The following is a 27,760-nucleotide window of genomic DNA, read 5'->3' on the forward strand; positions in this document are numbered from 1 at the left end:
GTAAAACTGGCTTTTGGAGGTATAAAATTGACAAACAGACCCTTCAGTTATATAAATATATAGATATATCTTTGTTTTCATGTTTTATTAAATTGTATATTGGATATAATGCTTTTTTATAACTAAATTTCCATACTTCCTACAGAGGAGTTAGCAGTGTGGTGCGGCGATGCGTATATAAGCCATCCAGAGAGGATTTTGCTGTAAAGATTATAGACATCACTGGAGATCACTTGACGCAGCAAGAAATTGAAGAACTTCGAGAAGCTACTATTAAGGAAATTGAAATCCTGAGAAAAGTTTCAGATCATCCTAATGTCAGTGAGTATTGTTTAATTGTAAAAATCTGTCTACTACAGAAACCAACACTTCCTAATATCTCCTGATAAGTTAGTAATTGCAGGGTTTAACTTTATAACGAATACTGAATATGAATTTGAAATGTAAATATTAAAGTTGTAAATGTTACCTACTAAGACATAACTAACTGCTTTAGTTTTGATGGAGAACTCTACCAAAACCTCAGCTCAGCTGTAATGGTTGCCCTTTTCAAGTGTTTACAAACCTTTGTATATAAAAAAGGTGTTATCGTGATCAGTTACATGAATGAAAAGAAATGAACGTACCTAGCTATGCCTCTACATACCTTTACCACTTGCCCTCCAGAGCATTTACCCCCTTCCTGACCAGGCCATTTTTGCGATACAGTACTGTGTTATTTAACTGACAATTGCGCGGTCATGCGACGCTGTACATAAATGAAATGTATGTCCTTTTTTGTCCACAAATATAGCTTTCTTTCAGTGGTGTTTGATCACCTCTGCATTTTTTATATTTTGCACTATAAACAAAAAACATATTTTTGACTTTTTGCTATAAAACATATCCAATAAAAAAATGTAAAAACTCAAATTTCATCAAATTTCATTTGCGCCAAAATATATTCTGCTATATGTCTTTGCTAAAAAAAAAATCACAATATGTGTAAATTCATTGATTTACGTGAAAGTTATAGCATCTACAAATGGCGGTGTATATACTAGAATTTACATTTTTTCTATACTAGTAATGGCGGCGATCAGCGACTTATAGCAGGACTGTGGCAGGTATTCTGACACTGAGGGGGGAACTGAATAACTGCCACTGACATCCCCGGTGACACTAATACAGTGATCAGTGCTAATAGAATGCACTGACACTGTACTAATGACACTGGGCAGGAAGGGGTTAACATCTGGGGCGATCATAGGGTTAACTGTGTGCTGTTTTACTAGGGAGGCATGCTGTTTTGTATCTGTGTGCTGTGCAAAGCTGCATTCTCCCAAGTAAAACACACACAGCAGACAATGTAAAACACAGCACAGCACATTGTTAACCCTTTGAGCACCCCAGATGTTAACCCCTTCCTGAACAGTGTCATTAGTACAGTGTCAGTAGCTTTTTATTAGCACTGATCACTGTATTAGCGTCATTGGGATGTCAGTGGCACTTCCCACCCAGTGTCAGAATGCCCGCCACAGTCCCGCAGTCCTGCTATAAGTCACTGATCGCTGCCATTACTATTATGAAACAAAACAAAAAAAAATCCAGAATATATACAACCATTTGTAGACGCTATAACTCTCACGTAAAGCAATTAATTTACACTTATTGGGATTTTGTTTAGCAAAGACATATAGCAAAATACATTTTGGCCTAAATTTATGAAGAAATTTGTTTTTTAATATTTTTTATTGGATATGTTCTATAGCAGGGGTCTGCAACCTTTAAGACATAAAGAGCCACTTGGACCCGTTTCCGAGAGGGAAAAAAAGACTGGGAGCCGCAAAACCATTGCAACATTTAAAACAAATCCGACACTGCATATATTGCAAAAAGCGCTCTGGTCATGAAGGGGGTTTAAGGGCCCAGTAAGCAAAGGGTTAATCAGGGCCACAGTGTATCATCATAATCATAATCATAGCCTTAGGTCAGTGGTGGGCAACCTTTTTTTTCAACTGAGCCAAATCTCGCCAAAACCACGATTGAAATTTATTTTGAGAGAAACATTTTTAAAACTGAAAATACATCCCCCATATAGTAATTCATCCCCCATATAGTAATTCATCCCCCATAGTAATTCATCCCTCATAGTAATTCATCCCCCATATAGTAATTCATCCCCCATAGTAATTCATCCCCCATATAGTAATTCATCCCCCATAGTAATTCATCCCCCATATAGTAATTCACCCCCCATATAGTAATTCAGCCCCCCTATAGTAATTCATCCCCCATATAGTAATTCATCCCCCATATAGTAATTCATCCCCCATATAGTAATTAATCCCCCATAGTAATTCATCCCCCATAGTAATTCATCCCCCATATAGTAATTCATCCCCCATAGTAATTCATCCCCCATATAGTAATTCATCCCCCCTATAGTAATTCATCCCCCATATAGTAATTCATCCCCCATATAGTAATTCATCCCCCCCATAGTAATTCATCCCCCATATAGTAATTCATCCCCCATAGTAATTAATCCCCCATATAGTAATTCATCCCCCATAGTAATTCATCCCTCATAGTAATTCATCCCCCATATAGTAATTCATCCCCCATAGTAATTCATCCCCCATATAGTAATTCATCCCCCATAGTAATTCATCCCCCATATAGTAATTCACCCCCCATATAGTAATTCAGCCCCCCTATAGTAATTCATCCCCCATATAGTAATTCATCCCCCATATAGTAATTCATCCCCCATAGTAATTCATCCCCCATAGTAATTCATCCCTCATATAGTAATTCATCCCCCATAGTAATTCATCCCCCATATAGTAATTCATCCCCCATAGTAATTAATCCCCCATATAGTAATTCATCCCCCATATAGTAATTCATCCCCCATATAGTAATTCATCCCCCATAGTAATTCATCCCCCATATAGTAATTCATCCCCCATAGTAATTCATCCCCCATAGTAATTCATCCCCCATAGTAATTCATCCCCCATATAGTAATTCATCCCCCATAGTAATTCATCCCCCATATAGTAATTCATCCCCCATAGTAATTCATCCCCCATATAGTAATTCATCCCCCATATAGTAATTCATCCCCCCTATAGTAATTCATTGCCCATATTGTGTCAATTCACTTACCTTTGCTCCGCGCGTTCCTCTCGCTGTGTTCCTGTGCCGTTCTGGTCTTCAGGGCGGACTGTGAGAGGAGAGGAGTTCGTCACGCTGCCCCGCCTACATCCTGACAGCCAATGTTTGCCAGCGGGCGCCCGGCACACAGAAGAGCTGCATTAAAAGAGCCGCGGCTTGCCGACCCTATTGCCTGTCACCTGGTGGGCAGTGTGCTCCGGAGCCGCAGGAAAGGTGAAAAAGAGCCGCATGCGGCTCCGGAGCCGCGGGTTGCCGACACCCGTTCTATAGCAAAAAGTAAAAAAAATTTTTTTTTTTTATTTTTCAAAAATCTTTTTTTGTTTATAGCGCAAAGAATAAACAACACAGAGGTCATCAAATAAGAAAGCTCTATTTATGGGAAAGAAAATACATACATTTCATTTGTGTGCAGCGTTGCATGACTGTGCAATTGTCAGTTAAAGTAATGCAGCTCTGTATTGCAAAAAGTTACCTGGTCAGGAAGGGGGTAAATCCTCTGGAGGGCAAGTGGTTAAAACAGCACTGATTGTAATTAAAGATGAGCGAATCGAACCTGGCAAAGTGGAATTCGTTTCGAATATTAGGAAAAATTCGATTCGCGCCGAATCCGAATCCCGATCGGCCGATTTTCATCCCTTCTACAGCCGGCAAAAAGTGTCCCTGCAGAGAGCTCCGCTATTTCTGACAGTTCTCTGACAGTTCCTTCACATTTACAGCGGTTGAAACATTGTATCTATTTGTTTCCATTTAGGATACAGATGTTTTTATTCGGAAACAAATAGATACAATGTTTCAACCGCTGTAAATGTGAAGGAACTGTCAGAGAACTGTCAGAAATAGCGGAGCTCTCTGCAGATACACTTTTTGCTGGACTGGAATTCTTCTTCATCCTCATCCTACTTCTTCTTCTTCTTCTTCATCCTCATCCTACTTCTTCTTCTTCTTCTTCATCCTCATCCTTCTTCTTCTTCTTCTTCATCCTCATCCTACTTCTTCTTCTTCTTCTTCATCCTCATCCTACTTCTTCTTCTTCTTCTTCTTCATCCTCATCCTACTTCTTCTTCTTCTTCTTCTTCTTCATCCTCATCCTACTACTTCTTCTTCTTCATCCTCATCCTACTTCTTCTTCTTCTTCTTCTTCTTCTTCTTCATCCTCATCCTACTTCTTCTTCTTCTTCTTCATCCTCATCCTACTTCTTCTTCTTCTTCATCCTCATCCTACTTCTTCTTCTTCTTCTTCTTCATCCTCATCCTACTTCTTCTTCATCCTCATCCTACTTCTTCTTCTTCTTCTACTTCTTCTTCTTCATCCTCATCCTACTTCTTCTTCTTCTTCTTCTTCATCCTCATCCTACTTCTTCTTCTTCTACTTCTTCTTCTTCTTCTTCATCCTCATCCTTCTTCTTCTTCTTCATCCTCATCCTACTTCTTCTTCTTCTTCTTCATCCTCATCCTACTTCTTCTTCTTCTTCATCCTCATCCTACTTCTTCTTCTTCTTCTTCTTCATCCTCATCCTAGTTCTTCTTCTTCTTCATCCTCATCCTACTTCTTCTTCTTCTTCTTCATCCTCATCCTACTTCTTCTTCTTCTTCTTCTTCATCCTCATCCTACTTCTTCTTCTTCTTCTTCTTCCTCATCCTACTTCTTCTTCTTCTTCATCCTCATCCTACTTCTTCTTCTTCTTCTTCATCCTCATCCTACTTCTTCTTCTTCTTCTTCATCCTCATCCTTCTTCTTCTTCTTCTTCTTCTTCATCCTCATCCTACTTCTTCTTCTTCTTCTTCTTCTTCTTCATCCTCATCCTACTTCTTCTTCTTCTTCTTCTTCTTCATCCTCATCCTACTTCTTCTTCTTCTTCTTCTTCATCCTCATCCTACTTCTTCTTCATCCTCATCCTACTACTTCTTCTTCTTCTTCTTCTTCTTCATCCTCATCCTCTTCTTCTTCTTCTTCATCCTCATCCTCTTCTTCTTCTTCTTCTTCTTCCTCTTCCTCATCCTCTTCTTTTTCATCCTCTTCTTCCTCTTCTTCTTCTTCATCCTCTTCTTCATCCTCTTCCTCTTCTTCTTTTTCTTCTTTTTGTCTTCCTCTTGCAGGTCACTGCTCATGCGCAGATTTTTTATCGGCAAAAAATCGTCCGATTTGCCCACTATTGCCGCAGGTGCTGTATGGCCTCCCATTGCTGCTGCCTCCACCGCCACACTGTGGCTCCACACTCTGGTTTTGGCCCCGTGACTGCCCAAATGAGTGAAGTGTGCGGTGATTCTAAGATCGACGGCACTCATCTGCATGTCATACTGACTGACAGTATTATTTCTCTTCCCCAGCAGACTCCAAGGGCATTTAAATTAAAGGTACAGTGTTCTGCACTAATATAAAGGCTCTCTGAAGCCTAGAAACCCTTTTTATAAGTTAAATTCGCAGCGAATAAATTCGCATCGAATCGAATTTATTCCACAAATTCGGCGAATCAGCCGAATCGAATTTTTGAATAATTCGCTCATCTCTAATTGTAATAGATACACTTGCACATATTTTTTTAAAGGAAATCAGGAGGTAGTGTGCTCCAAACATCTAGTAGAACTAACAACAGTTCGTTGAATTTAGGCAGTTTCAGTTGCTTTTGTCAGTTTATGCAATCCCAGACAGACCCACTAATGCTTATACTGTATATATTTCTATATTCTGTGTATATACTGTATATATATATATATATATATATATATATATGCATTACTGTGCAAAAGTCTTAAGCAGGCTTTCAGAAATAGAAGTGTTCATAGTTTATTTTTAACAATTAACAAAATGGAAAGTAAATAAACAGAAGAGAAATCCACATCAAATCAACATTTGCTGTGATCACTCTTTGCCTTCAAAACAGCATCAATTCTTCAGTTTTTTTAGTACACTTGCACACAGTTTTTGAAGGAACTTGGCAGGTACGTTGTTCCAAACATCTTGTAGTACTAACCACAGATCTTCTGTGGATGGAGGCTGCCTCAAATCCTTCTGTCTCTTCACGTAATCCCATACTTGATGATGTTGAGATCAGGACTCTGTGGGGGCCAAACCATCACTTCCAGGACTCCTTGTTCTTCTTTACACTGAAGATAGTTCTTGGTGACATTGGCTGTATGATTGGGGTTGTCCCGCTGCAGAATAAATTTGGGGCCAATCACACACCTCCCTGTTGGTATAGCATGATGGATAAATATCTGCCAGTATTTCTCAGCATTGGGGAAACCATTGATCTTGACCAAGTCTCCAACTCAATTTGCAGAAATTCAGCCCCAGACTTGCAAGGAACCTCCACCATGCTTCACTGTTGCCTGTACACACTCATTATTGTATTTCTCTCCAGCCTTTTGCGAACAAACTGTCTTTTGCTACAGCCAAATATTTCAAAATTTGGCTCATCAGTTCAGAGCACCTGCTGCAATTTTTCTGCACCCCAGTTTCTATGTTTCTGTGCATAGGAAACAAGGCTAAGTGACTCAACTATGCAGGAAAACATAGGAATTGCGTTGCAGAAAATTGACAGCAGGTATTCTGGACTGATGAATCAAAATTTGAACAATTGGGCTGCAGGCATCCCATGCTGAGTCTCTTCTTTCCTCTCCTTGCAGTGATGACAGTTCAGGCTAGATGGCATCTGATCTATGTGATGGTGCTGACCAATCAAAAGTCCTCTCGCCAAAACTTTCCTTGCTGCAAGGAGAGGAAAGAGACTCAGCATAGGATGCCTGCAGCCCAATTTTTCAAATCCCCGATTGGCACTGATATCAGTATTGGTGCATCCCTACTTGAGAGCGATAAAATAATATGCCCCCATTTTCCAATTACTGAGTGCAATTTGGAGATTGGTTATGGATTACTAGGGATAAAGAGGTGTACTTTCGTTACACACCTTTTTGGGGTAACCATATATATAAAGAAGCAGCAAATTTGGAGGGATTTGAGCTCTGGAAACAATGTTTTTTGTTCAGTTTTGAGCAGTTGTATTTTAATGATTCGCATAAATAATTTCAGCAGCTACAGGAATAAAATCTTTTTTTAGCAGAATAGTGTTATGCAATAAGTTCCAAAGAGAAGATAACACCTATGAAATATTATAAGATCCCAGTGATGGAGGATGTGGTGTAGTCTTTCCTCCGCACACAACCTATCAATCCATAAAGATTTGATGAAATATCACCTGAAATGTTGACAGCAATAGTCTTGAGACATAGGTAATGTTTAAGAGGATGACTGGTCAGAGATATTAAGGGCAATTCTTTCTTTCTTGTTATCATGCTGCCAGAGAGTAAAGCCTCATATACATGTTAAGAATATTGGATGAATGATCGTCTGTTTTTTTGCATGCTGGTCTCAAATCAGAAACAAACCGGTTACTAAAATTCCAAAAATTCTCATTAGAATACAATTTCAGAAGTAATGTAATGCATTGTATTGTAATGCATTAAATCTCCAAGCATGTGCAGTTTTGGTCACTTAATTTTTTTCATGCAAATACTATACTAATTACACAAAATTTGTTCTGTTATCTTACAAGAAAATGTGCGCTTGTCCTTTTGGATATTTTCGCATGAACTGTCATGATTGGCTCTCAAAAGCTGTGTACTGAGGATCAGATATTGAATGATTGCTCCAAAAGCATTTTTTTCATCCGATTTTTTCATCATTTGTACAAGGCGTAATGCAGAAAATTTTTCATAATAGGACATATTTAACTCCCAATAGTCCTAATGGTACTAGATGTAGACAGGTCCCGCAAAACTTCATTTATCTTATCCAAAGATGTTCCAAGGTGGCAAGATATTGGAATATTATTATTTAACATTAATGATGTCTTTGAAAAGTATAAGTAGCGTAGTATGTAATCCTTATACTATACATGTATGGTGGGGCATCTAGAGCAGTGTTTCTCAGCCTTTGTTTAGTCAAGGCACCCCTTTCATTTACGCACAATCTTAAGGCACCCCATTCTAAAATGTAAAAAACGAATAGCTTGACATAATGCAGCAACAGCCACATACGTAGGACACCCAACGTTAGAGGTGATTTATTCTTCCAAAGCAAATACATCTTTGCACACTGGTACTGACTAGTATTCCAATGTTTCTCTTCTCCCTCACTCAGCTACTGTGACCCCACTGTTGATGGAGAAGGGCAGGGGAGGGGCAAACAAGGATACTGTGCAGGCACCCAAGGTGTTCCTTATCAACAGATGATGTCATTGGTTGTTAGAACACTGGCAGCTAGAAGGTTGTAATGGTGTAACCTTCAAACCTTTGACGAACGGAAATGACAACAAAAAGGCAAGTTTGATCCACTCACTGGCTTCTATACCTTTTTGTTGGGTAATTTGTAGACATTTTGCCAAGGCATCCATGAAGAAACCTTGAGGCTGAAAAAGGCTGATCTAGAGGTTCAAGAAAATCAAGCTTATCAAAGATTGGGGTTTAGGTGAATACTGTTTCTAGATGAAAAATTGGTTGCACAAAGGTAAGTTTTGGCACATCCATCGACAGCGAAGGAATGGCTGATGGCACACATCTGGAATTTGAATTTAGAGCAGTTTTCAGCATAAAGGAAGTTTTAAAGTATTTGTAAACCAATATTTTTTTCTTTAACAAACATGTTACATCTATTTGCTCTGTGCACCCCGATCTTCCTCTTCTCGGGTCCTCCACTGGTATTTCTGGCACCTCCCCCTGCCGAATGCCCACTCTAGCAAGCCGCATGTTATGGGGGCACTTGTGCGGGCTCACTCTCAAGCCAGCTGTGTGTGTCTCTAGACATACAGAGAGCGGCTCAGCCCTGCCCCCCGCTGTCTCCTCACTGGCTGTGGTTGACAGCAGCTGTCTTGGAGCCTATGAGGAGGGAGAGACCTGAGGGAGACTCTGCTCTACTGCACAGTATAAGTGGTAAAAAACCTTCATCCTTTAGAATCACTTTATCACAACCACACAATTGGTTTTAAAGTGTTACTAAACCCACAACAGTAAAATCAATCTGTATATGCAGTAAAGCATGCTTGTTATACTCACTTGTGTAAAAAGGCTGTTTGATCCTTACTTCTCTGTTCCTCCCCTTTTTCAAGCATCCACCACTTATCTCCAGACTGATACGTAGGCATGTACATGCTCAGTTTGGTGTATATTGCTAGAGAGGTTTTTTTTTTCTTGGGAGAGTGCATGTGATAGGCACAGGGCCAATCAGCACAGAGGTCAGGGGATTTCCTTCCTCCTAGAGCAGAAAGAAAACTCCTAAAAGCTTTAGCTAGTGCTGGGCTGGACACTGATAGAAGTCACAAGACTGCTCTAGCTTCTGATGAGAAAAGGTATTTAGCAGTTTATATTTACTAAAATAATTGCATTTCCATTTTCTGTGTATTGTGGGAGACCAGATATGCAGATGGATGCAGGAAGATTTGGGTAGAATGGCTTCAGGGATTTGGTTTTGTACTGAATTAATGAGAATATAAACGATGTTACAATTTTGAGAATGCTGGTGTAATATTTTGTCTGGGATATGTGGTTTTATGTTTCTTTTTTCAGGTCAAAGTGATGGAATGGATTAGAATGTATAATATTTTTGGGTTTAGTTTGGTATTTTTGTTTTCTATTATTTTGAATGTGGTTTATTTTGTGTCGAGATGCTTTTCTATGGTATATGTGTTTGTTGGAAAAATGTTTTTTAAAATCTGGATTAACAAAAAGGAATAACTAATTACAGTGACTCAACCCTGGGTTGGCCTAACCCAAAGCTTCTGTTAGACATAGTGAGGCTCAAGCCAGATCGCTACTGATTTGCTGTCTTTTCAGATAATATATAGTGCCCAGGAAACCCTTTGTCATGAATTAAAGATGGATAGTTACTAAAACGGGTGCAGTCAGAATCCGGTGCAGCAGTGCAAGGTAGCCAATCAGCTTCTGACTTCAGCTTGTTCAGTTAGGCTTTGAGAATAAAACCTGGAACCTGATTGGTTTTCATGCAGAGGTGCACCAGATTTTGCATGGCCCAATTTGAGTAAATCTCTAAAATAATTATCATTATTATTATTATTATACAGTATTTATAAAGCGCCAATAGTTTGCTTAGCGCTGTACATTACAAACGGGACAGAACATGTGACAGAACAACAACAATACAATGCAAAACATGAGGGGATTGAGGGCCCTGCTCTTTCGAGCTTACAATCTAGAAGGGACGGGATGGTGGTACAGGAGGAGATAGCTGTGGGGGATGGAGTGGTAGGAAGAGTGGAGGAGGTCTGCAAGTTAGCAGGGGGTGGGGTAGGCTTCCCTGAAGAGGTGGGTTTTCAGGGTACGCCTAAAGGAGAGGAGAGTAGGTGATAATCTGATGGGTTGGGGCAGGGAGTTCCAGAGGATGGGCGACACCCTGGAGAAGTCCTGGAGGCGGGCATGGGAGGAGGAGACCAGGGAACTAGAGAGAAGGAGGTCTTGTGAGGAGCGGAGGTGCGTGCTGGGCGGTACTTGGATATTAGGTCAGTGATGTAGTACGGGGCAGTATGGTGGACAGCTTTGTACGTCAGTGTTAGGATTTTGAATTTGATCCGTTGCGCAATCGGAAGCCAGTGGAGGGATTGGCAGAGGGGGGTGGCGGAAATGGAGCGGTTGGAAAGGTGAATGAGTCTGGCAGCCGTATTCAGGATCGACTGAAGCGGGGATAGCCAGCGGCGAGGCAGGCCAGTGAGGAGGGAGTTGCAGTAGTCGAGTCGTGATATGATGAGGGAGTGGATGAGCTGTTTAGTGGTTTCTGGAGTTAGGAACTCACGTATTTTGGCGATGTTGCGGAGGTGGAGTCTGCACGAGTTTGTTAAAGATTGGACTTGGGGCTGGAAGGATAGGTTGGAGTCCAGAATGACACCAAGTACTCTGGCCTGCGGGGCGGGTTTGATGGTGGCGTTGTTGGATGTGATGGAGAAGTCAATGGGGGGTGGTGTCCGGGCTGGGGGGAAGACCAGAAACTCGGTTTTGGAGAGGTTCAGTTTAAGGAAGTGGAGCGACATCCAGTCTGATATGTCGCTCAGTAGGTGTGTGATTCGGGTGGAGACCGAGGGGGTGAGGTGGGGGGTTGAGAGATAGATTTGTGTGTCGTCGACATATAGGTGGTAGTTGAAGCCGTGAGAGTGTATGAGTTGGCCAAGGGAGGAGGTGTAGATGGAGAAGAGAAGGGGCCTGAGGACGAAGCCTTGAGGGACCCCAACAGAGAGGGGGAGTGAGGGGGAGGTGGTAGCATTATAGGTATCATTAACTAAACTAAAAAAAAAAGGAAATCCTTCCAAATACTTATTGTAATGTGTCTGTGTACTTTGATTGAATCTAACAAATTCATTTATAACTTAGTTTCCTATTCTTTAGTTTCATAGTGTCACTGCACCATTGCCACCATATTGTGCATTCCCCCTTCTGCTGTATAAGTAAGCCATGTGTACACACGGCTTATTGGGAACACTATTCTTTGAGTACTGCAGACAAAGGTGGAGCTAAGCCAAAGCAGGTCACAAGTCCCCTGATCCTAGTTTTTTCAGGTCTTCCCCCCAGGCCGAACAAAGTGGATTGGAACTGTCAGCCAAAGATCTGGTCCATCCAAAGGCATTGATAGGTGGATCAGATTCTTGACTGACAGCTCAACTCTGCTTTACACAGCTTGGGATAAGGGACTGAAAAAAGCTTGCACAGGTGTCAAATTGGCAGCCCTCCAGCTATTGCCAAACTACAAGTCCCATGAGGCATTGCAAGATTGACAGTTACAAGCATGACTCCCAAAGGTAGAGGCATGATGGGACTTGTAGTTTCGCAACAGCTGGAGGGCCGCCAGTTTGACACCCCTGAGCATCACAGGACATATGACCTGCTCCAGCTTAGCCCCACCTCTACCACAGTCTTCTGCAGGGTAGAACAGAGAAAAGACATGACATCCACTGAAAAGAGGAAAAAAAAGGTATTTAGCAATACATTAAAAAAAGCATTTCCAATGTATATTGCTGGCTGCCAGTGTGCCCCATAACTTAGATGTGGGAGTGCTAGCAGGGTTTAGAATCACTTGAAAAATGTACATATAGTAAAAAAAAAGGATATAAAACTTTTCAAACTAAACTTACCTAAAACTTAAATTATTTCTGATGCCAAGATGTGCCAGGAATGTTCTTGAATGCCAACTCAGTGTACGTTTTAAAGAAAATTGCAAACAGGCAGGTAAGTTGGTGTTATTGCAGAAGAGACGTAATAATGTGTCCTCTGCAATAAAGAGCCTGTCCTACAAATCAAAATGATTTATGTTTGTACTTTAGTTCTGCTTTAATTCAGGGCCTACCCCCCTTTTCCTCCCACCTTCTTTTTGGTCTGTCCTTGTGACGGGCGGCCTCGGTAACCAACAGTAACGCATCGAAAATGTGATATTTGATTGACACCAAGGATGCCAATAAAGTTGTTTGGTGGTACATGTAAGCAGCTCTAGTTGTCAGCATTTATATGTGGTTTATGTAACCAGGTTTGTAGATTATACAAAGTGACATGACGGCTTTACAAACAAACTCCAGCACAGCAGTACACAATGTACATTTTATGTTAAGGTTGCTGTTTTCTGGGAACAAATGAAAAAAGACATTTATAATTCTTGTATAGGCTTCCTCATGAGGTCTGAACTGACAGCAGTTGTCATAGAGATCAATGGAAATCAGATCTCTAACTGAATCACTTTACAGTCATTTTGAAAACTTGTCACCTGATATTATAATAACAAAAGCCATGGAAACATGTTTATGGTCCCTTACAATTATTAAAACAATTTTCTACCCTTGGTACAATCAGCAAAACAGGTTTCAGAATTTACAAGCACTGTGGATATACAGTATATTTAAATACCCAGGGACAGTAAAATGCCTTAAATATTATGCAGCACAGTGGCTAAATGGTTAGCGCTTCCACCTGGCAGTACTAGGGTCCTTGGTTCAAATCCAAAACATGATACCACCTGCCTGGAGTTTGCATGTTCTCCCTGTGCCTGCGTGGGTTTCCTCCCACACTCCAAAGACATGCTGGTAGGTTAATTGGATCCTGTCTAAATTTGCCCTATTATGTGTATGTATGAATGTGAGTTATGGACTTTAGATTGTACACACCTTAGGGACTGATGTGAATGTACAACATATATATATCTAAAGTGTTGCGTAAATTTACGGTGCTATATAAGTACCTGTAATAAATAAATATAAGCAATTAAATTAAACTATTTTTTGTAACTGATAAATATAATTGTAGAGGCAAAGTAGAGCAGCTGCTGATTGCAATCCAACAGGTCCCAGATTTCAAATGAAGGAATCCAGTTTGTGTTAGAAGCACTTTAATGTCAACCAAATTGTTTGCTAAAAATTAATTAAATCTTCAGTTCAGTTATTTTTTTTTAAATCAGCGCAAGGGATGGTATTTACATTGAATGGGAAGTGTCCCTTGTGCTGGTGGCTGCTTTCTTTACTTTAAACTTCATCCCCATGCTCTCCCCTCCTCCATACCCCAGCAGCAATAATCTTTGGATACTGCAGTAGTTAATACAGCTGCTGGACCTGTCATAGGCACTTAGTCAAGAGTTTTCCACCTCCCTCCTCCATTCACAAAAGATGTACTATCAGCTCACTCAATTAACAGTGCTTTATGAAAGAAAGAAGTGGACCTTTCATTCACCATCCTGTCCTCCATTCATAGAGTGCTTGTCATTGCTGAAAGCTATAGTACAGCTTCTATAATTGGAGGAGCAGGGGTGGAAAGGGTGGCATAGTTGTCACTCTTAATAATAAGTGCTTATGACAGGTCCAGCAGCTCATATTAACCCTGTAACACTGAAAAATGACTTCTGCAGTGGCATGGGGGAGAGGGGGCAGAAGAATAAAGATATAAATGAAAAAAGCAGCCAACAGCACAAGGAACACTTCTCATTTAATGTAGGAACCATCCCTTAGCCTGGGTTCACAAATATGCGGTTTATCGCATGTGATTCGCACAGGAACTGCACCACATTCCTGTGCAAATCACATGCGATTTGTGTGCGGTATGATTGGAATCATACTTTTTGTATGGCTCTGATCGCACCGCACCCGCACCAAAAGGTGCAGGACCCTTTTTTTTGGTCCGCACTAGAATCGGATCATATGGGTATTCACACCTATGCGATCCGATTCTGAGCATTGCACCGTGTTTTGCAGACTGATTTCGGGGTGTTGTTAACATACACACCCGCAGCTGTTCGCATGAACTAGGTGCGATTCTGATGCGGAATTGACACAGAAAATGCAGAATTCTGTACCACATCATTGTGAACCCAGGCTTATGCTGATTTAAAAAAAAATTAATTAAACTTACAGTAGAACTAAAGGCAAAACTTGTTTTTTATTTAGGATAGAGCAATGGAGGGTTATAACCCGTCAGATCTTTTTTTCGCCATATGCATCCCATTTCGGAGATTTTCCTTCACTTCCTGTCCCATAGTCAAACAGAAAGTGAGAGGAAATCCCTACAAATTATGGAAATCCTACAGTGACCCCCAGATCACAAAAACTAGTGCCCCCCCCCCCATTGGAAGATTTTCCCTCTGTTTCTTTTCTGGGGACAGCGCAAATGTGGGATTTTATTTACTTTCCGGTTCAATAATAATGGTAAACAGGACAAATAGAGAGGGTGAATCTCCCTAATGGGAGCACAGACCGCAATACAAACCTATACACAGAGATGGATATTCAGAGCATGGCTGACGCATTTCAAGGGGGGATCCCCTCTTCCTCAGAGCCAGGCCATGCAAAGTTGGCTTTCAGCTGAATTAACTCTCAGGAAGATTGGATCCCCCTTGAAACGCATCATTTGTGCTCTGAATGTCCATCTCTGTGTATGGGATGCGCACAGTTCTCCAGACTATAGACCATTGAGGGTCATGACATGCTTGTTTTTACTTGGCATTATACATCTGTTACTTCCAAATAAAAGATTTGTGTGTGAGGTAATGCGCAAGGCTTGTGTGCCCTTTTCTCTTTCTTTTTCTTATCTTCCAGTGGCTTTTTGGGATTTCCCAGCCCTTAGAGGGCTGCACAGCTTTGCTAGACCGAATTGAGTTGAATACAATAATTCACGAAGATCTCTCCACGCATGCCAGATCCAGTCTTGAGAGCGCAGGAGGTTTTTATTCTTCCTATTAAGCAATAAAAACCTGACAGGTGTTCTAATCCCTCATCACTGTATCCAAAACAAAAAAAAGTTTTCCCTTTAGTTATACTTTACGTTTAATATGCAGGTTCAGCAACTCAACTGATTTGTGCTGGGAAACCCAATAGCCATAATATCTGGGTGTCCATATGCTATAACAAGGAGAGTTAGGAAGGGAGTTATGTAAACTCCTGCATCTCCAGAATTACTTCTTCTATTGGTCTTGCTGATCTTATTCTTGCCATATATACAGCACCGTCTAGCTGCAAGAGTAAGAGAAGAGGCACATCCTATTCTTTTTGGGATGGGTTGCAATTGCAAGAGGTGAAAATGTTCCTTATGTATGACTAATATTCCCCATTAGTGCAGTGAAAAATGACAAATCCACACAAGTGCTGTTTACTGCGCTCTTCCTTGAAGTATTATTTCTAAGAGTGCCTTTAGAGCAAGAAGGAACACTATAGAAATTCCGTTTGCTTTATTAAATACAGCTGTTATTACTTAATAGCAAACATCAGAAAAACTGTTAATAAGATTCCTCTTATTGAAATCTCTGGAATCTTTGCTATACACATCAGATGCAGAGAGGTTTTTTAGAAGTAGGGCTGATCAACAATGTTCTGGATGCTGCAGAGAATTATTCTGCATGGTTGCATCCTACATGAGTGGATTTTACTGAAGTATTAATTTACACTTCCAGCCTCAGTAAAAACAAGTTACTTTGAGCTTCATGTATTTTTCCAAAATGCAAATGTTCTTCTGTAGAATACAGACTATCACCCCTTTCCGCTCTGAAATATGTATGTAGAGGCAAAGCTACAGAAAGTAATGGTAGCATTAAAGGGCACGTAAACCCTAACAATGAACTTCTCTTGTTTGCTCACTCTTGGTCAGTAAATATACCATTAAAAGTGTTTTGTTATATTTATTCAATATGTGAAAAAATATGGTTGATCCTGCCAGAAATCCAGATCTGTCTTAGAAACAGAGAAAAGCGACAACGGAAAAAAGAACAAGTGGTCCACAGAATGTGCCCATTTTTTTTATTTTATTCATACGCAGTGCTACTCCCATAGGAATACTTTCCAGGTCCTCCTCAGTTCCTTTGCCCCACAGCCAGGCACATAAGCTCATTCACACATTTCACAAATTAGCAGTCTAGAGGTGTTGTTTTATTTTTTGAGAATTTGGATAGGGATGAGGGCAATTAGTGTAATACTCCAAAAATAGGAACTATGTACATTGAGGACTTTATCTATTCTTCAGGATAAGCTACGTTGGAGTCCTTGCTTGAATCAAACAGTGGACTTCAGCTCTAAGGCAGTAGTAAAAGTTGAAGTAGTAGCAGTAACTTCTTTAGGGCCCCAGAGCAGTTTCCCTTTAAGAAGTAGGTCAGATGGACAAAGCTCTTCGGAACACCAGGCGGTGTTCCCTTTTCTAGACTTGCAGCTTACTTTCTAGCACCCGAGGGGGTTAAGCAGAAGTCTCTGAGATCCTTTAGGGATGTCTCTACTCACAAGAGCAACTGGATGCCTTCCTCTGTGATACCAGACCAGATCTTCAGTAGGCAGCCCCTCAGCCAGCATAGCAGAACCTGGTTCTCAGTATTCAGGCCCTCAGGTCACCCACCTAAGGCCGCATGGCAGTAGATGCCTGCGAGCACAACGTGCCCTCTCCCAAGCTGGATCAGTCCTAAATAGGAAAGAACCAAAAGCCCTGTGTGCTCACTGAATATATATAGTTACCCAGCATGCTTTAGAGCCCATCACTCTGGGATAGGCTGAGGCTATATCAATATTCATGCTGCCATCTGCATAACTCCACACCTATCATCCAGAAAGTCTACAGTTTCCTGGATACAGAGGAAGCTAGGCAGGCTAGCAGCAGCTGAGCACGCAGAGCAGACCTAACCAAATGATCACAGCTCAATCAGTACAGTGAGTTAAAGTTGAGTTCCAGCTAAAAAAAATAAAAATAAAAGTCAGCAGCTACAAAAACTGTAGCTGTTGACTTTTAAAATACAGTTACTTATCTGTCCCTTGGTCCAGTGGTGTCTTCACCACTGCTGATTTCACCGGCTGTCTTCTCTCCCTGGCAACTTCAGTATGGGCACAGGGCTGTGACAGCTTGCGGCTTTAAAAGCCAGGTGCCCACTGCGCATGCATGAGAAGCGCTGCACTTTGTGAATGGCCCTGTAGTCTTCTGGAACCTGTCATGTGTCCCTGAAGACTACAGGGAGGGAAGGGCGGAGGACAACTTTCGCTTCTTTTCGCCTTAGGTGATGGCAGCAGAAGTGGGAGCAGGTACCTGTCAAATTTGAGTACCCGCTTCCCAAAGGTGCCAATTCTAATGGGAGTGGGAGACAAAGGCTTAAAGTGGAACTACCCCTTTTGGGTGGAGCTCCGCTTTAACTATGCTTTTTACTAACATATATTTACAGCTACTCTGACTACAGAGTGACAACTAAATTTACTTATTAAAAATACAACAAATTCTATCTATCTAAACCTAGCACCTACAAAGGAGGGTGCTACACATTATTTGCTTTGTTTCGAACTTTTTTGTATAGATCAAAAAAGTAAAAAAAGCACAAAACATGTATAAAAAACCCCCAAAAAACAAAAACAGGTAAACTCTATGGACCTCCTGTTGTTTTTTATGCTGTCTTGTGTCCTGTGTACTCTTCAGTGTAATCTCAATCACTGGTATCAACCTGACACAGCTCACCTCTGTACACTACAGATGAGGGGAGGAGTAGGTGTCCTGTAGTTCTAATAATACACTTCCTTGCTAGGGTGACAACGCTGTTTCTCCGTTTATACAGTACAGTGAGTGAGCGTTGTCACTGTAGGACAGGAAGTGTGTTATTGACAGAATCACCAAGAGAAATTAAAAAAAAAATGAGAAAGAAAACTAATGCCGTTATCCCATCTAAATGCTGATAAGCCACAATATACAATTTTATACACAATTTTTTACTTGGGTATGGATACACTTGTGTAGAGCCTGAAATTATTCAAGGCTCTGCTTTTGCAGAGTATATATATGCAGTTATATTGGGTGCATGATACAATTATCTACAAGCTAGGATAAAATGACTTTATTTACAGCTAATTACTGCATATTCACAAATGTACTATGTTAGAGCCTGTGCAAATGGATGTTAGTCCTCCAGGCTTCCCCCCATGGCAGAATTGCATGTTGACCCTTGACATGAGTGTGTTCTATTTGCTTTAAGTTCCAGAACCTTGAGATAATGACTTTCTGCTTATACTTTGGAAAACAAAGATTAAAACCACAGATGGCTAATCTTTTTACAGACTTGTTAACGTAAATTTGGTAATATTTGTAGGATGCCTGCAAGCAATCATGCAGGAGATATCAGCATCACATAAACAAACAGAAGAGGTTATCCTTTGACAAATTTTAGCTATTTCAAAAGAGTAGATTTCATGACTGGGTTTGTGCCATATATGTGTTGATTAGTAATTTAGCTTTCGTGCAACTTAATCTGGCTGACTGTCATTCAGTGTAGGAAATGCACTTTCAGTTTTGGGTAAAATTTTCAAGTGATTTGACAATCACTTACCTATGTCATTTAATATTTGAATTCCGCCATGCATGTGATATTAGAGCATTAACCTCATATTGATTAAAACTCTCTGAAATTTAAGCCAGCCTTCCCAGAATAGCTATTCCCACAAGTGTAAAAATATCAAACACATGTAATGATGGAGTTGTTTGTTTTTTTCTTTGTCTTAGTCCAGCTGAAGGACAGCTATGAATCCCACACATTCTTCTTTCTGGTATTTGACCTGTAAGTACAATATTTTGTTATTTGTATTGTGCAATGATTACCATTTCATGTATATTGCTTTTATTTCATGTGTTAAATTGGCAGCTTAATTGTGAAAATGATACATTTTAGGGACTTGTCCACTAATCCGTGTATGTAGTTTAGAAATTGAGGGGAATTTATTTCTGACCCCATTATACATCTTTGTGCTGCATAGGTAAAATGATTCTACTAGTTATATAGATTAAAATGATAATCCCACAACTGCTCAACTAGTTTATGAACTATAAATAAGTGTAACTCCAGCCAAAAGTTTCTTGTTGAATTTTGGATGGTTTTGGCAGGGTTAGAACCTTTGCCAGGTATACTGGATGGAATACCCCCACAGGCATGCAAACAGCAGTAAAAACATGATGCAAATAAAAAGAACATCTGCACAAGAGGGTTTATTAAAGGCAGCAAACACCAGCAATTTTTATAGTATGGGCAACACAGTGGATAAGTGGTTAGCACTTCCGCCTGGCAGTACTAGGGTTGTTGGTTCAAATCCCAACCATGGCACCACCTGCCTGGTGTTTGCATGTTCTCCCTGTGCCTGCGTGGGTTTCCTCTGGGTACTCTGGTTTCCTCCCATACTCCAAAGACATGCTGGTAGGTTAATTGGCTTCTGTCTAAATTGGCCCTAGTATGTGTATGTATGAATGTGAGTTAGTGACCTTAGATTGTATGCCCCTTGAGGGTTAGGGACTGATGTGAATGTACAATATATATGTAAAGCACTGTGTAAATTGATGGCGCTATATAAGTACCTGAAATAAATAGCATACCTTCAAAGAACTAAGCAAAAATGGCAACTTCCCAATTTTTTAAACTAGCTTTTAGAGTGGGGGTTGAGTCCAAACTTTCTAAACAAAGGGCCAGTTTACTGTCCTTCAGACATAAGGGGTGTTGGAATGTGGTCAATGGGAGTGAAAATGGCCCAGCATCAGTGCAAGTCTCAGGCTTGGAGGTCCATTGGAGTAAATACATTACACAGCTCTTGTGGTCAGAAGGCGGAGAAAAAGTGTCTCATTATTGGTAATGGTGGGACCCATAGTGCCCCGTCATTGGTATCAGTGGGAGGAATAGTGCCCCGTAATTGCTATCAGTGGTGGGAATAGTGCCCCATCTTTGGTGTTAGTGGGAGGATTAGTACCCCATCACTGGTATCAGTGGAAGGAATAGTGCCCCTTCATTGCTATCAGTGGTGGGAATAGTGCCCCATCTTTGGTGTTATTGGGAGGAATAATGCCCCATTGTTGTTGTCAGTAGAAAAAATAGTGCTTTATCTTTGGTGTCAGTGAAAGGAATAGTGCCCCGTATCAGTTGACAAAAGAGGCCAGAAAAAGGCACGCAAAGTGCCACATCTGGCCGGCAGGCTACAGTTTGTTTTAGAGACATTGTGTAACCAGTGTACACACGGTGAAGGACGCAGCCTCCATTTTGTTAAGAGTATCCATGTTATTCCCTCATTCCTCCCCCCTCCCTCTCTGAGAGGCACAGTGACATATGGCAGCGTGTGTGTGTGTGTGTGGTAAAAGTGTCACAGGCCAGAGCCAGCAGGGGGGCTATGAGCTATAGGACCCCCAAGGGAGCCGGGGCCTCGCTGTCCAAAGAACCTGTAAAATGTAACACCTCGTATAAGATAAGGCAAGCTTTCCCAGGAGTTCAAAGAACATTCCAAGGAAACACGACCAGATAACATTTGTTAAAATCCATTTTTCCCCTATGTCTCATATCTTGGAATATGAGAGACTTAAATAAAAACCAGACATATCGTCAGATTGGCTAAGAGGAGACGAACACTTTGGTAGGTCACTCGCCTTGTCTCGAATACATAGGAAAGCCGAAAAGTAGATTGCCTGAACCGTTCGATGTGTAATAATTTCATAATTCATATCTAATCAATCCTCAGACGTGTCTGCATAATAATCTACCCTTGGGTGGAATGCCACTTGTGCAGATGGAAAGTTATGGGCCAAAATATGAGTTAGGAGAGATTTTGGCTCTAGTTGAGGTATCCGGCCAGACCTCCATGCCCTAAACGGGGTATTGGTCCTTGACTTCAGAGACGCCCCCTGCTGGGGAACTACAAAATGGGCTGTCAGGCCTAAGAGAGCAAAGTTGAAGATGTCTCCCATTTTAACATCAGTACCACCTGGGGAGACCCGTGCCCTTTCACTCTGAAACTTGGATCTGCTAAACCAGGACTTTGGCAAGTACCTTAACCCTTTCACCTCTCTCTGATATCTCTTTGCTGTGCTGTTGGTCTCTGTATATTTATATATATATTGGTTACATCTTTGTTCTGTAAATATTTTATTGCACCCCCTTTTTGACTTTTCAGTAATAAATCTTTCTTTCTGAAAGTGTTGAACTGTTTCTATAGCTCTTAATTGCACTTTACGAATTCCTGCCTCTAAAGAGAACCCTACTGTGTTTGTTTAACCCTCTGTATAACCGGCCTGCAATGACCATGTTATACAGACGATTACCTCAACCATTATAGTGTTATTGCGGATATCACTGAGTTTCCTCTTTCTCTGTACAAAAAGGAGGTGGTGGCAGTGTGAAGGGTTAATTGCGTAATTAACCTGACCCAGTAACATTCACTCAGGCTGCCGGTACATCGATTGTGGTCCAGTTAGCTGGAAAATCGTTGTGCAGGGTGTGGTATTGTTACGCACGTGATAGCGCGATTTTTGATTGGCTAGTCCTGCAGTCACGAGTTTGGTGAGAAGGGCCACGGTCTGACACCGCGGTCGTCACATACTGGTGACAGCAATCGTGGGATTGTCGCATATTGGTGGCAGCGATCTCGCGTTCTTGACACATGGAAGGGCTTCGCACAGAACAAACATAACAAACATTTTCCCAGCAAACTTACCAACTAGCCAGTCCAACCTCTCAAAAAAACAAAACAATTTACACTTCTAACAATTTGTTTAATAGCTACTAATAATTGTTAGTAGTAGTTAATAATATTTTGTTAATAAAACACAGGTTTTAGTTACACAGCATTTGCCTAAATGACCTTTTTGTTTCAGCCTCATTCATACAGACATACTTAAGCATGCTCCTGGGAGGGCCATGTTAGACAGCCATGCAGGTGTGCGTCCCTAAATGCAGACAGTGTTCATTCAGGACAATGCACCCACATGGCTGTCAAATTGAGAACAGTGGCTATGTCCATGCATCTGGTGCATGTGCATCCCTGTGTGAGTAAACATGGCCCTGCACAGGCTGTATACTATTGTACACCCTGTGTGAATGAGGCCTAAATCATAGGTTCCCAGTCAGGTATGGTTGCTGCTCTGTAACATATAACAAGGTAGATGTTGGCTGGTTTTCATAATGTCAGCTTATGTTTGCCTTAACAGTAAAAACATGACATTGTTTCCAACTCTTCTGCATTTGGTTGCAAAAATTCTACTTTTATTGCTGTATATGTCCCCAATAAGTAGACACCCTATTTAAGGTATTACGGTCACTAAGACAGAATGGGAGGAAAATACTCTTCATTGCCAACACAAATAGCAATAAATATCAGAGAGATCTTAATCCTTCCCTACGCTATGCAAACCTAAAAGGAAAAATGTTAAAACTTTAATATTTGCTGAAATTAAAACTTACGCATATTGAGAAACACGTGAACCCTTAAGACCGTCACCAAATCAACAGGTCAAAGATCAGGGCCAGGAAATGCATGGTCTATTGCAATGTGTGTAAGTATAATATAAGAATAGATAAAAACTGTCATTTGATGTTTCTTGGATATTACAATAACTATTCACTCTGTTATATCTGACACGTTTAGATCACACTGTCCAAACACTCATCCAGCATGATGTTAAGGAACACAAGAAATCTTTGGGACTTTACACATCAGCTGATGAATGAGAAGATTATGAATGTGATTCTAATGAGCTTACAATATTGGTCCATTGCCAGATTACTCTGTATGATTCTTTGCAAGTCATTCTAAGCATTGTTGAGTACAGTATCTGCCATCTTCCTTATGCAACAGTTGCCCTCACAGATCTCTGAGTGACAGACATTTCAGCTCGGATGTCCTTGTACCCTTTACTGTGACCAGTTAAAATTATCACGGGATGTTTATTTTTACTTTCTGTTCAGCCAGACAGCTAGGATGCAACTGAGAACATCCAAGAAGGTCCAAGCACATTTAGATCCTGACATTTTAGATAGGTCTTTATTAAATAACACCAGAGACTGGTCTGTGATAATAAATCACAAGGATCGATGAAAAAACTACAATAAATATTGGAATCCAATTTCTTTTATTTTCTTGAATATTGTAACAATAGAGAGCAATTGAGTACTGTCCTTGATACTTTTTTTGTACTAACATCCAAATTTCCAGGACAAGGTTTTGTGGTGTGTCCTTTCTTCAAGGTCCATGCAGTACTAATAAACACAATTTTAGCAGAATGTTAGGTAGGAAATATATACATTCTCGGAGCACATTTGTAACACAATTATGCATACAACACATGATGCATACAAATGAAAACTGTTGACCTTATGGAGCTTACAGCTCTTGCCAAAAGTTTTGAGACTGACACAAATAATAATATACCTGCAAGGAAACACGTGCAGTCATTATTGCTTTTGCACAAAAAGGGATTCATAGGCAAGGATATTGCTTCTTCTAAGATTGCTCCTAAATTGACCATTTTTCGGATCATCAAGAAATTCAAGGAAAACAAAGAAGCCACTTCTCTCCAAGAAAAACATCAGGGACAGACTGATACTCTCCAAAATGTACAGGGATTGGACTGCTGAGGACTGGGATAAAGTCATTTTCTCTGATGAGTAATTTCTCTGATGAATCCCCTTTCCGATTGTTTGGGGCATCCGGAAAAAACCTAGTCCAGAGAAGAAAAGGTGAGTGTTACCATCAGTGTCATGCCACAGTAAAGCATCCTGAGACCATTCATGTGTGGGGTTGCTTCCAGTAGTGTATTTAGGTTTTGTGCTGCCCTAGGCAACACAAAAATCGTTTGCCCCCACGGACACCGACCAGCATCACCCCTCCTTCCCACTCCCACAGAGAGAACCTGACAATGCTGACATTGACCAACAACACCCCTGGCGAAAAAGACACTCATCTGCACAGCTCTCCAGGAATGAGAGTCAGGCTCTACATACACCATCAAGCAGCTCGCAGCCTCTTTCAGATCCTGCCTGATTCCCATGGCAAGGGCGTCCCTTCTTTCACGTCCCTTCTTCTGGGGGGAGGTGCTGCCCCCCTGAAAACTGCTGAAAACTGCCGCCCTAGGTTGCGCCCCTGGTTGCTTCTCAGCCAAGGGAGTAGGCTCACTCCAAAGAACACATGCATGAATAAAGAATAGCACAAAAACATCCTTCGAGAGCAACGTCTCCCAACCATCCAAGAACAGTTTGGTGACGAAAAATTCCTTTTCCAGCATGATGGAGCACCTTGCCATAAGGCAAAAGTGATAACTAAGTGGCTTGGGGAACAAACCATCAAAGAGATAGAGAACTTGTGGTCAATCCTTAAGACGCGGGTGAACAAAAAAACCCCCCACAATAACTGACAATCTGCAAGCATTGATTCTGCAAGAATGGGCTGCCATCATTCAGGATGTGGCCCAGATGTTGACTGATAACATGCCAGGGCGAATTGCAGAGGTCTTGAAAAAGAAGGGTCAGCACTGCAAATATTGACTTTTTGCATAAACTTAATGTAATTGTCAATAAAAGCCTTTGACACTTATGGAATGCTTGTAATTATACTTCAGTATATCATAGTAACATCTGACAAAAAGATCTAAAAACACTGAAGCAGCAGACTTTGTGAAAATTAATATTTGTGTTATTCTCAAACCTTTTGACCAGGGCTGTATATAATTTTCTTTCTCCATGCTACACTTCTGTAAACAGCATTTTCTTAGCAGTTACTGTGCTTTGTCTACATTTAGCTCTTGCACTTCACTTGAAACAAGTTCTTCTGAAAGTAAATATGTTTATTAGTGTTTTATATGTATATATACTGTATGTATGTATGTATGTATGTATATGTATTTTATATATGTATTATTGTTTCAGAATGAGGAGAGGTGAACTATTTGACTACCTCACAGAACAAGTTACATTGAGTGAGAAGGAAACAAGGTAACTGTTCATGTTTACAATGTTGCCTGTATCAATTTACCAAAAAAAAAAAAACAGAACAAAAAAAACATAACTGCATTGATGTGGTGACAATAAAAAAATGTATATCCTTATGCTTCAAAAATAAGAATATACACAAATGAATGGCCCTGTAATCGATTTTTGTGTTTTATGCCTCCCTGTAACATCCTCCAAGAGCTTCTAAACCTCTTCTTTTCCCTCTGCCTGTCATTGGTTTGGATCAAGCCGTGCACACTAGTTGTGGTGCACTTCTCTATGCACGCTATAAATGCCATTATCCATAGTACATTTTGGAAGTGAGCAGGAGAGGGTGGCTACATTCCTACATACAGTGGGACAATAGAGAATGAATGTAGCCACCCTCTACACCTCTAACCTTTCTTAGTTAACCACTTCCCGTTGGCCCATGTATATAAACAGCCAGACGGGAGCAGTGCAGGAGCGAGTGGCCATTTATAAACGGCCTCCGCATTCACTGCCTCTGCGCGCTCCCTGGGAGTGCGCAGCACTGAAATCCGGTGTCCTCCGGACACAGCGGAACACCAATCACTGTACGGGACCTCTGTGTGAGGTCCCAATTCATGTGATCACTGTTTGGCCAATCAGTGATCACAGGAACAGTAGTAAACAAGATGTCACTTCCTGACATCATTGTTTACTACGTGTGAAATCTGTGAATGATCACAGAGGTCACATGGTACACAGCTATTCACAACAGCCTTGTATTATGTGACAAGCTGTGAACAATCACAGCTCTCACAGTATTTCTCAGTGGCTGCAAGAATGCATCCAGAGAGAAGGAGAAATTATTTCTTTTACAGCCTTTATGGGTGTAAAGCAATCAGTGTAAAAAAAGAAAAAAAAATCTGCATCACCCCCCACAAGTAATACAGTGCCACTATGGTGACACTGTACTGCTAGGGTGACGGTATGTTAAAAAAAAAAAAAAACCATAAATAATAATATAAAAAAAAAAATAAAAATGTAAAAAATGTTTGGAAAAATTATAATTTTTTAATGGTTATAAACTAATTTTGGTAATTTTTTTTTTACTAAAAATATAGATGAATATATTTTGGCCAAGATTTATGAAGAATGATTATAAAAAAATGTTTGGATTTTTCATTTATATAGAAAAAAAATTTAAATCCCAGTGGTGAATAAATACCACCAAAATAAAGTTTTATCTGTCTCAAAAAAATGCTAAAAAATTCATATGGGTACAGTGTTGCATGACCGCGCAATTGTCATTCAAAGTATGATAGCACTGAAAGCTGAAAATTGGCCTGGACAGGAAGGAGGTGAAAGTGTCCGGACTGGAAGTGGTTAAGAGTGCATACATTTACATTTTTTTTTCAACCCAGAGTTTAGTGTCACTATTAAGTATAACTGAAGGTAAAACGTTGTTTTTAGTTTTAGAACACCTGTCAGTTTTGTAGCATTGTCTGTTTCTCAATTTTCCCTCTATATTTGTCCATTATCCTTGAAAGAGCAAGAAAATACCAAATTTTAATTGGTCACCAGGATACATATAGATGGCAACTTTTCCAATGGGAAAAAAATATATATAGTAAATATACACGATTTTGCAGTTACTGGTAGGGGGGCTCTTGAATCCTGTACTCGCGTCCTTGGCTGTCAATAACCGGGTCCCGGCCGGTGATTCCACGCTGGCACCTGGCAATCTCCGAGGATTTCCGACGGAGGAGAGACCTGTATGTAAACAATACAATACAATAAAAGATGGAATCTCTTGGAGTTTTCCAGTCAGGCTTCATTTGGTATGTAAAATGCCTACAGTTATAGCAAGGGCATTATTCATGCAAGGGCATTAGTGTTTTTAGCTCAAGCAATTTTTCAGCCATTTCAGCAATGATGAGAAATAGGAGATGCAAAGTGAGAAAGTGAATGATTGTAATTAAAATATAGAGATATAGAAGTAGTATGGGAACTTTTAATAATCTGAATTACTATTCTTAATTTTTGGTGGTAGTGCAGGCTCAGCTCTCAGAAATAACTGTGTGTCCTGTTATTAAAGTATATGTGAATCCTCCCCTTGTAAAACAACCCATTCAGTTTAAAATAGAAATGAAAGGCAAAACATTTGTATACAGTATCTCTCTCTCTTTCTCTCACTCTCTCTCTCTCTATATACAGCGTGTAAAATAAGTATTGAACACGTCACCATTTTTCTCGGTAAATATATTTCTAAAGGTACTGTTGACATGAAGTTTTCACCACATGTTGGTAACAACATGCATATAGGCTTTCCATACATACAGAGAAACCAAAACAAATAAGTTCAGAAATTGAGTTATGTGTAATGAAATGGAATGACAAAGGGAAAAATATTGAACACGCTAA

The 27,760-nt window shown here is 40.4% G+C and overlaps 1 protein-coding gene across 1 annotated transcript in view; it reads left to right on the plus strand.

The window, feature by feature from the left end:
- The window catches only part of PHKG1 (phosphorylase kinase catalytic subunit gamma 1), a 56,251-nt gene that overhangs the window by 13,297 nt on the left and 15,194 nt on the right, over positions 1 to 27,760 (plus strand). Inside the window, exons 3-5 of the mRNA XM_089668467.1 lie at positions 146 to 321; positions 19,144 to 19,198; positions 25,310 to 25,375. Coding sequence (XP_089524593.1) covers positions 146 to 321; positions 19,144 to 19,198; positions 25,310 to 25,375 — 297 coding nt within the window. The remainder of the gene's footprint in view (positions 1 to 145; positions 322 to 19,143; positions 19,199 to 25,309; positions 25,376 to 27,760) is intronic.

The sequence above is a fragment of the Staurois parvus genome, unplaced genomic scaffold, assembly GCF_062004578.1.
Source record: "Staurois parvus isolate SC_StPar_1 unplaced genomic scaffold, SC_StPar_1.0 ptg000058l, whole genome shotgun sequence".
Lineage (NCBI taxonomy): Eukaryota > Metazoa > Chordata > Amphibia > Anura > Ranidae > Staurois > Staurois parvus.